Source organism: Balaenoptera borealis (genome assembly GCF_965194805.1).
Source record: "Balaenoptera borealis genome assembly, chromosome: 4".
Lineage (NCBI taxonomy): Eukaryota > Metazoa > Chordata > Mammalia > Artiodactyla > Balaenopteridae > Balaenoptera > Balaenoptera borealis.
The window spans coordinates 44,803,227-44,813,669 of NC_138861.1; the positions used below are offsets into that span (position 1 = coordinate 44,803,227).

General features: G+C 37.4%; 1 protein-coding gene across 2 annotated transcripts; it reads right to left on the reverse strand.

Moving 5' to 3' along the window:
• Positions 1-1,854: 1,854 nt before the first annotated feature.
• On the reverse strand, positions 1,855-10,008 carry FGG (fibrinogen gamma chain). 2 transcript variants are annotated; one of them, XM_082391543.1, is made up of 10 exons: positions 9,827-10,008; positions 9,681-9,725; positions 9,303-9,486; positions 9,098-9,191; positions 7,421-7,551; positions 6,987-7,120; positions 5,878-6,062; positions 4,147-4,424; positions 2,605-2,774; positions 1,855-2,081 (listed from the first exon to the last, which is right to left on the reverse strand). In XM_082391543.1, exons 1-10 carry the CDS (start codon positions 9,902-9,904, stop codon positions 2,067-2,069), a joined length of 1,314 nt encoding a protein of 437 aa, XP_082247669.1. In that variant the 5' UTR covers positions 9,905-10,008; the 3' UTR covers positions 1,855-2,066. The 2 variants fall into 2 exon arrangements, with proteins under 2 accessions (XP_082247669.1, XP_082247668.1); XM_082391542.1 differs by lacking the exon at positions 1,855-2,081 and having other exon boundaries at positions 2,279-2,774.
• Positions 10,009-10,443: the final 435 nt, after the last annotated feature.

The window sequence follows — 10,443 nt, forward strand, 5'->3', positions numbered from 1 at the left end:
TAGAAGGAGAAAGTTAGAAGTCCCTTCCCACTAATCAATCCTGAATTACCCAACATATATGTACTCTGGACACCCACAAAAACAGGGGCCTCCAAAATGTTTTTGAAAGAATGTTATAATTGATATTTTAGAAGAAGCATTGGAAAAGTGATCATGGGAAAAATCAGAAACTTTTGGACTTGTTTATATTTATTTTATTTAGTATTTTTATTAAATTTTATAAATCGATTGGGGAGAACAAACATATACAAATAATGCATGTATGTCAAGATTACATTTTGTTCAAAAGTATATGCATATATACTTTTCCATACTTATCATTGTAGAATTGTTTTTCATCTTAAAATTTCACATATTATTTAGTAAATGTTTCTATGCTCATACAGAGATATTATACTTATTATGTAATCATTGCATTCTCTTCCATTGTACTAATAAACCACCTTGCTTGTCCATTTTTCCACTGTTAAATATTTTCTAAATTTCCCACTGCTATTAAATATTTATTTAATATTTAAATATTATCTATATTTCTATATAGAGCTATTTTCTTTTTCAAAAATAATTTTCTTGGGATAAATCACTAGAGTGATATTACTGCATTTAAACTTATGAATATTTACATAACTCATCCTGCCTATGACCAAATTGCTCACCCAAAGGATTTTATAGATTCTCAAAGGGTAGACTATATGCATGCTGAATTTAGAAGCGGTTTGGAACATGATGAGGTGGGAACAGGTAAGGCTGGAAGCAAGATGGAAAACAGGAAGGAGGCATTTGCCATTATCCTGGCAAGAGATATATATTCCAACTAGAACGGTGGCAGTTGGCATAGAGAAGTAAATGAATATAATAAATATTTAGGAGGTGGATTTGACAGGCTTGAGGATATGGGGAGGGAGGAATAAGGAAGACTTATTGCTGGTTTTTTGGAACTTGAGAACTGGACGGAATGGAACAGTACTGGGAGAAAGGAGGATGCTACTATGTGCTATATACCCAGCACAGGGGCTAGTACAATGAAGGAAGTCAATAAATGTTAGTTGAATGAATGCCTCATGCATACATGAATGAATGAGTGCTACAGACAATGAATCAATGTTGCTATTTTCCCAAAGCCTCACAAGTATTTGGCTGTATACCTAGAAGTTGACTTACTGGTTTTTATCTCCTCAATAGGATGTTTTTAAAATCAGGACTTATGAGAACAAGGAAGCGAAAGAGGAAAGAAATTGTGAAAAGGAAGAGAATACAAAGCCAATGCTCAGGACTTCAGAACAACCAGATCTCCCCCCATGACCCCATAAAATTAGTCAATTACTTTTCATGTTCAACTTTATGCCAACTAATGTAAATGCAGCTATTCCTTACAGAAAGTTGGTGATTCCTGATCTCTGGCTACTGCAATAATGGCTTCATTCTGCTCAACTTGTTCAGCAGTGAGGGGCTGAGCAGATTGTTCCCTGGAGCTCTCTGTTCTGAGTTGTAATCCTCTCCAAGTGCCCACATATGGCCACAGGAGCCCGGAGCTAAAAGGATTTGCTGGGAGAATCCCCAAACAGCCTAATGTCTCCAGCTGCACTGGGGTACTATGAACCTGAGTTATGTGATTGTGACATGTATTTATGTTTTTATATCAAATTTTGTCATTTTGGGTTACTGTATTTTTCTGTATTTGTCTTATAACCCCTGGAGGGCAAAAGCCATGATTTCTATTTCCTTCATAACTTCCCAAGAGTCAGGTACAATGTTTAGCATAAAGTGAACACTGAGCAACTACTGATGATTGTCCAACTGTAATTATTAAATTGAAGGAAAGTGATGGTTTTTAATGGTCAATAAAATGTACCATTTATCTAGTCTTAGGAAACAAAATGTTTATTGAAATGGTGTGTAGATAAATTACAACCAGCATAAAACTGTTAGTGGAGTTTTCAACATGGGTTCTTTTTACTCTTAAAATGAAGTGAGGCTTTGCAAGTCCATTGTCCCATAGGAAAAATATTATATTTTTCTTTTTAGATAGAGTCATTTCATAAGTAAATCACTTTTGAAATGGTCTTTTATACGTCTCCAGCCTATGACCAAAGCAAAAAATGTATTAAAAAGATATAATTATATCCATTTAAAAGAATAATTAAAGATGAATGATTTAGGGGTAATAAATATGGAAAAAATATTTAGTCATTTGAAATGCTAGAGTTTGTTCCTATTATATTAGTATATACTAAAATATTTAAGAAATAATTTAAAAAATCACCAAGACACAATGACGTGTGATCATTAAAATGCAAACTATCACAATGATTTTATTACATATTTAGGAAATAAGCTAAAATATTATTATCTCATTAAATAAACAAATTTTAAATAATTCTGCATTCAGTAATTTGGGAATACAGTGCAAAGTGAGTTTTAATTGCCATTCAAGGCTAACTATTCTTAATAAAAGACTTAAAATTAATAAATACAGTAAGAGAAAATGGGAAGAAAATTTCATAAAAGTTTCTGAAACTTTGTGGGTTAATAGAAGTGAACAGCTAATCCTCAGGGTAAAATGACTTAGTCATATTCTATTTCAACATAGTGTTCTGGTCTGACCTGTTTGGCTCCCCCAAGGTGGTGTTGCTGTCCTTCTCCAATGGCGATTCTGTTATATGGGATTAATTTCATGGTGGTTTTCTTCATTGAATACCACCGGGATTTCCAAGTGGCCCAAATAATGCCATTATCATAACCATCAGGAGTAGATGTTTTTGAGTAAGTGCCACCTAAAACAAATTGTAGATGCACATATCACTGCTCTTGAATCTCTTCCCCTCAGAAAGTCTATAAAGAACTGTCTATTATGAAGTCCATTGTCATATACATCAGATTTTACAGTGTTATCTACTAACTGAAAATATCCTTAAAGACTCCTAAATTCTCCATTTACAATTGACATAAACTTATTATTAAACAAACTCTTACAGCTGTGTTGTGCTTTCTGGTCACATCCATACTTTAAATGTATTCACTGCTAACAGGCTTAGAACCCCAAATTTCCCCAATTGGTCTCTCTCCCTAAGTTTAGCCATCCTGGATTCAGTTATTATGGACCAACTTTCTGAAAACAGGTCATAATTCCTCATCAGATGATCTCAGGTCATCTGAAAAACACAATTTTACTGGAAAATACGAGGAGCTCTAGAAAGCGGTTCTGGAATGTTATTTTACATCTCCATTATAAAGTGGAGGCTAGGCTGAAGTGCCTTCACCTCGTTCCTGGACACTAAATTTCATGTGATTTTGTAAGGGATTGTCGGGGTCTAGTACTGGAGGGTACCACAAGATATCAACATGGCTACTCTGGATCATATGGATCAGGCAGCTTCCCTGAGAGCTTCTTCTAATCACATGGTTTGTTGGTGCAAAGCTAAGTTAGGTTTCAAAAAAAAACATTGTGAAAACCAAAAGGTAAGTTTAAGTAGTTTTTAAGAGGATTCCAAGTCACCTCTTGGCTAGAACAGTGCCCTAAGGAGGGAAGATTGCTCATTTTAATGGATGAGCGTTTCCCCATGCATACCTGTTGGGTAGTTACAATAGTTTGTCAGTAAGTAAAACCAATGCTCAGAACTACTCCAGTCTTAGAGCAAACTATAGCTTGCCCTCCTCTTGTCCTAAAATAAGTGTCTACACTCTTCAGGCTGGACTCCTCTCCTCTTAAGCTTTCATGGACATCTGCCCTCACCAATACATCCCTGCTCTTTGCTTAATTCCTCCAGACACCTACTCACTGCTTACTGGATCTATTTGACACATAGCTCATGGGAAGCTGAACCAGGCTACTGTGTTAACAAGCATAAACATGGTAATGTTAGTCCATCCAGATCATATATATGGTAAGCCTAGAGGAGACACCATAACCCAAAGTATTAACTCTGATGGAGGCATGATGAATACCACTGCATAGTTTGCAGCAGTTGGATTTCTTGTAGAAGGACCAATTTCAGGTATAAGCTAGCACTATTCAATTCTGGTTTAAAATAAAGAACTATATAATAAGCTCTCAATATCTTTATTCATTTCCTTATATTTATTTATTACCTTTTATAAAAATATAGACTATGCACAAATTCATGCATCTAAGGAAGAAAGCCATACCTTGGTAATAAATTCCATTGAGGTGGCCAGCATGACATTTGTTCATCCACCAACCAGATCCATCCTGTTCAGCACAGTTGCCTTCAAACTTATCATTGTCATTGTCCCAGGTACTGAACTGCATGCCATTGTGGGATGTGAAAAACTTGTCACTAGTATCCTCGCCAAAATCGTAGCCATCAAATGCATCTCCAGCATCTCCACCAATGAAGTAGGCATATGTCATGCGGTATTTGTCGCTTTCACCTGTCACCCTGAATGTAGCATAGTCTGCAGTACTACAAAGAAGGGAATAAAGACCTTAGACCCTGAGCCTCAGAAGGCATCTCAGAAGTTCTCTCTTTCATAGGACAATTGTTTGGAATCTCTAACTTTGCTTCTTCATCTGAAATGTGCTCATTGAATAAAATTTTCTGCAAATCTGGCAAGGGAAAATGGATGTGGGAACTAGCACCAATCAGGATGGATCTAGAAGCCTTCAAGGAAGGCTTCTAGTCCCAGGAAGACTAAAAATTTCAGCCATCTGAATGTTTTTGCCTATAGGATCCTAATATCCAACCCAGATATGTGGATGAACCTGACTAATTTCATATTTTCCACTTTTATCTCAGTATGTAGCATGTACACACAGTTCTCATAAACCACATTAACTTTCTGACAGTGAGTGACAAACAATGCAGCAAACCTGAAGGAGCTACAGTTCCATTAGCCACTCATACCATCTAAAGTGTGAAGTCCTAAAGGGGTTTTTCTTTCCCAAGGCAGTGTGGCAGTGACAAGAAGGAGGGTTTCCTCAAGCATCACATAAAAGAAGTTCCCTGTATGGCCCACAAAACATGAGCTATAGGATCAGAGAGAGATTCTCCCCTGGAAAAAAGTTGTGAATGAGGGCCAGAAATCTATGGAGTGCAGGGAAGAATGGGCTTTGGTGCATGAACAGAGATTTCCAGAAAACATTTAGCTTCCCTGATCTCTAGGACTTGGGATATAGGAGATGTTCTCATAGGAGGTCTATTGACTATGGTATTACACTTTCTGGTTAAAAACTTAAAAAAGTAAAAATACGTATTTGGGCACAGACTATATTTCATCATGCCATAGACATAACAAGAGGGTTGGATATTGTTTTGAATTTTAATTAGGCATACAACACTCAAAGTGCCCAGACAGCTCTAGCTCACCAAAGAAGCCAGCTGGTTTGATTTTAAAGTAGCTCCTGGATTTGACTGACTGAATGGTCATTAAAGCACTGGGAAATCTGAAGAAGCTAGATTCACTCTTCAACAAGGATAATCACTAAGAGGATGGGTTGTAGAGTTAAACTACCTGAGTTTAAATCCAACCTTTACCATATACCAGCGATGCGACCGTGGAAATGTTAATCTGTAAAATGGGATTAATAGTAGTTCTTGCCTCATGAAACAGTTATTTGGATTAGATTAAATTATAATTTCATGTTCAATTTATGGTACATATTAAATGCTCAGGAAATACTAGCTATTATTTTGTATGGTTCCAGGGTAAGTGGATTGTACCAGAACACTTAGATCCTGCCTAAATAGGACCTAGCATCTTGGACTGCCCAAGAACCAAACTGACTTCTGGGGAACATAGTTGGATGTTCTCTTCACATCTGTCAGACTGTTTTCCTCACTGTTCTGTTGAGAGCTGGAAAGTGCATACTCCAGACTGTCTCTATGGCAAAAAGTTAAAAGTCCTTTCTAATAGTACCTGGTTCTGCCATTCCAGTCCTCCAACTGCACTCTTAATACATATGGGATGGTAGACTGTGTGCTTATCAAATGAATCTTCTCATTTCCCAGCCAAAATTCTGTGTTTCCAGTAGGAGACAGATGTCCAAACCCTTCTTTATATTGAATCCAGTTTTTCTTGAAATCCACACTGCCATCAAGCCTCTAATTACACGATTGCACGGGCAAAAGGAGAGAGTGGATTATCAGTGCACATAAAAAAAATTATAAACATTTTGTACAAAATATGGAGGATATGATTTCATCATTTACTAAGTGACCCTGGGCTAGCTGCTTCAGTTTTCTCACCTATCAAGTAGGAATAATGATGCTTACTTCTTAGGGTTGTTGCAGGGATTACACCAGAGAATGTAAAAGTACTTAAAAGAGCAACTGGCACAGCACATGATAAATTATAAACTAGTAGTAGTTTTAAAAAGACTCCTAGAAGACTCCAGAACACCAGCTTGATGTTGCTGATTCTTGTACTGATGGTAGAAAGGTCAACCTACTGCTCAATCTGTGTCTACCAGCCAGAGCTCCCATCACTCACTGGCTCTGAGTGGCCCCTTCAGGATTAGTTGTAACAGTGGTCAAAGGTAAACAGAATGCAAGAGGATTTGCAGTGGGTGCCTGGGGCTGGCAAAGGCAATAGAGGGTCCTGGTCTTGGAACAGCCTAAGTGTATCCTCTGGGTGACATCATCTTCTTGTGATGGGCAGCCCTAGGTCTTGATGTACCTGTCAAGAGAGGTCTCTTCGAGTTCTTTGTCACTATGATATTGTGATTATGTGCCATCATGAATCTACAACAGCAGGGCCAGCATGGTAGAGAGTCACAGCACAGATTGAAACCAGACTATATCCTTTCTCTGTTACTTATTAGTTATGTGACTTTGGGCAAGTTATTGATACTCAGCCTCTTGTGCCTGTTTCCTCCTCTGTAAATAGGGATAAGAAGGCAAAAACTACCACAAAGGGAAGTTGTGAGTGTTAATTGAGTTAATGTTCACAAGGTGCTTGGTAACGTATCAGGCATATAGCAGAACAATTAGGTGTCTATTAAATACACACGATGTGGGAAAAAATACCTTCTGAAACACAGTCCATCCATTTCCAGACCCATCAATTTCACAGTAGACTAAGAACTGCTGCTTAGCTTTCAGAGGTTTGATAAAGTAAAGGCCACTCTCTCTGGCCCCCTTATTGGCAATGTCTTGACAATCTGAAAAAGAAGAAATTATTGTGGGGATTTGAAATCCAGGTAAGACTGTTCCAGTCTTGAAAATGAAATTTTTAACATGTCGTAAACTATTCATTTCCTGAGAAGTATTTTCTTACTTCTCACATGATTATTCCTTTCAAAGTATTTTTTTCAGCCACTCAAGAAAAGTCTAAGCAAACTGTTCAGATTTAATAGCTAGACATTTTCCAATGTATTTGTATACATTCCAATACATACAATCTCCTTTACTTTTTATATTTGCTTTGATGAACTTAATCCCAATATAAAACTTTCACTTACCTTTCCCAGTTGTATCATGTATTTTCACTGTATCTTGACAAGGTTCCTGACACTTTGCTTCCAGCTGGACCACTTTCTGTTTCAGGTTAATGATTTTTTGATTATTTGAATTATATATTTCCTGCAAAAATCTACAAGCAAAATAATAAGATAACAGAGTATTCCTTTTAGAGGAATAGTTTTGTATATTCTTTTAAAAATACCACCTTATTTTCTCAAGAATTATTTCCTGATAAATTACTCCATTCTTGGAAAAAGTGTAAAATGCTGTTAATAAATAAATTGAGGTGAATTAAAATTCTAAGCTTTTTGGAAAAGAAAATAACAAGGTCCTTGCCAATAAACAGTATCATTGTTAAGTGGCCTTTCTGAATTTTATCTTTTGCATAAAGGGCAGCAGATAATGATGTACACAAGTGATGAGCCTGATTAATAGGAAGACCATCTGGTGATTATTCTTGGGACAATATTATTAGGGAAGGAAAGGCCCTGTTCTAAAATTCACATGTGCTGAAGCATTATTCCTTTTCACTTGTGGATTTACTGAGGATCTGTTTGTGGACTTCAATCTTATAACTTACATAGGAAAAGTATCTGGGGCACTACCTTACCTAAAATAAAATAACAGACATTTTCCCTTTCTTCTTAATGTTTCTATTTACATAGCTTCAGAAAAAGGCTGGGGGAAGTGAAAAATCCTGCTTTTGTTGTTTCTCACAGGGTTGCTTGTACATATTCAGAAATGATAGAAAACTATCTACAGTGCATAGACTGTCATCTCTTTCTTTGAGGTACAGGATAGACAAACTATTTGACTACGTTTTTCTCTACTGCACCTTAGAAAATTTCTGCACTGTAGTCTCCTTCAACTTCAATGATGGGCAATGATAATGTAAATCATAATGCTAATAATATCACAATAACAATAATAATAATAGCTCTCTGATATCAAAAAGAGGATAAATCCCTCCTGGGCCACTTTTCCTCAGCCACCATTTATCTCAATTTCTTATACTACTTTGAGAACAATTTAGGAAAAAAATTGAGGAAGAAACTAAAACTGTATCTGAGGCCCTACGTTCAGAAAGTCTACGAGTCCCTGGGAAGTTAACAGAGACATTTTACTTTCAAGAGAAGGGAGGAGAATATGTAATTGCAGGTTCCATGATCAACAGGTAGCTTTACAATGTTTGTTACACTTATCTCTTAAAACACATTTTTTCTGTTCTGCCTTCAATATAATTTACTTTTGCAGCCAAGATCCTTCCTATGTCTCTGCTTACAAATTCCTCACCACACATTTGTTGACATTCTTATAAAAAGAATTTTATTTTCAACACCCATATTCCCATCAGTTTGAATTTACCTTGTAAGACAAATGGGGGTGAGGGGAAACATTTTGGTAAATACGGTCATAAAGCATTTGAAGACACCTAAAACATCTTTCTCCCACATGATTAATTTTTTTCCACATCATTATTAAAAAGCAATTACAATCCAATACAACTCATATTGCCTAAATACTCCTATCTCCACTGTGTTCAAGATGGTCAGGCATCATGTCAATTAGATATTACAAGTAGAAAAAAATAAAAAGATTTCTTCTACTGAAGCTTGGAATATTGAGTAAACACTAGCTCAGTGTTTGGAGAGCAAATTGAAACAAAAAATTCTTACCGAACTGTTGATTCATGTGTTGAAATCAATGTTTCGTATTTCATAATTTCTTCCAACATTTTCTTGGAAATCTTGGTAGCACTGTCTATCCCATCTGTAACATGGGATCAGAGACATAAAAATACGTAAACAAACAGAACCACTGAAATAACAGCAAAAGAACTTCACAGATGAAGTTCTCAGTCAGTGGTGGTTAGATTCTCACTTGGCTTTGCTGGTCCATCAGAGCGGTAGCTGATCTGGATTGCTTTGACCAACTCTCTGGCTTCTGATGTCTTGTTCTCAACTTGACGTAAGATTCCTTCCAAATTCTGTAGATCCTTGTCTACACTGGTTTGGTAAGTAGACAGGAAATCTGCAATTCCACAGGTAGTTGGGCAATAACTACCCTGAAAATACAATAATAGAGTGATTAAAAATCCTGATAAAAAGCTACATAAGATCTACTAATCAAAATAGGTAAAACCTAGACTACGTTTAAAAAAAAAAGTCTAAACTGCCAAATGGTATTTGAGAGAGAATTTCTTTTATTTCTCTGCCCACGTCCAGTGCAAACACAGCGAGAAACATAAAAACTACTTACAAATCTTTCATCTAAGATGCAGCAGTTGTCTCGGGTAGCAATATGCTAGAGGAGGAAAATACAGACATTTCACTAGTTTATCATATATTTTCTTATTTTTAAGCTTTCCGTTTAAAACAAATACGTTTTGTAAACATCACACTTACTGCCAGGCATGTTGAAGAGAGCAATGAAAGAGTGTAGAAGCAGAGGATTAAATTCCGGGGGTGCGAGGACCAACTCATGGTGTCAGGGGTGCCCAGTGGTCCAAGCCTGAAGGGTCAGAACTGTGACATCTCGGCTCCAATTGTCCCTTTATTTAAGCTCCGAGGATGGCAGGACCGCCAGTGGCTGGAGCTGATCACGGGGCTTTCTTACCAGGGGGGCGGGATGTCTTTCCAGTCTCTTTGTCCTCATCCTGGCCCCGGACTAATGTTTAGTCAGGTTCCCAGGTTTTGCACACAGGTCTAAGCTCCTCCTTTCTGGCCCAGCTCAACCCTTCTCCTGAGAAGCCAACTCTTCTGCAAAGGCTAGTGAAGCATTAGCCGTTGCGATGAGGAGGGAGGGGGCCGGGGAGGCTGCGTGTTGCAACAGCTTCCAGTACAGGCAGAGAGAACAAACACACAGCTGACCTCGGCCAGAACAAACCTCCCCAACCTTAAGACGGAGCCTGGTACCATAACTCAAATACACCAAATTACCGCAAGTCCTTTCTTAGACCTGCGATGAAGGAACATCATTACTTTTAACCTGTGCCTATGGCAGGTGGAGGCTTTGCCTTCCA

Coding starts and splice junctions, on each gene's coding strand:
- FGG (XM_082391542.1), bottom strand. CDS start 9,904: ATGAGTTGGTCCTCGCACCCCCGGAATTTAATCCTCTGCTTCTACACT. Junction 9,726..9,826: donor TCTCTTCAACATGCCTGGCA/GTAAGTGTGATG, acceptor TTCCTCCTCTAG/CATATTGCTACCCGAGACAA. Junction 7,121..7,420: donor ACATGATACAACTGGGAAAG/GTAAGTGAAAGT, acceptor CTTCTTTTTCAG/ATTGTCAAGACATTGCCAAT.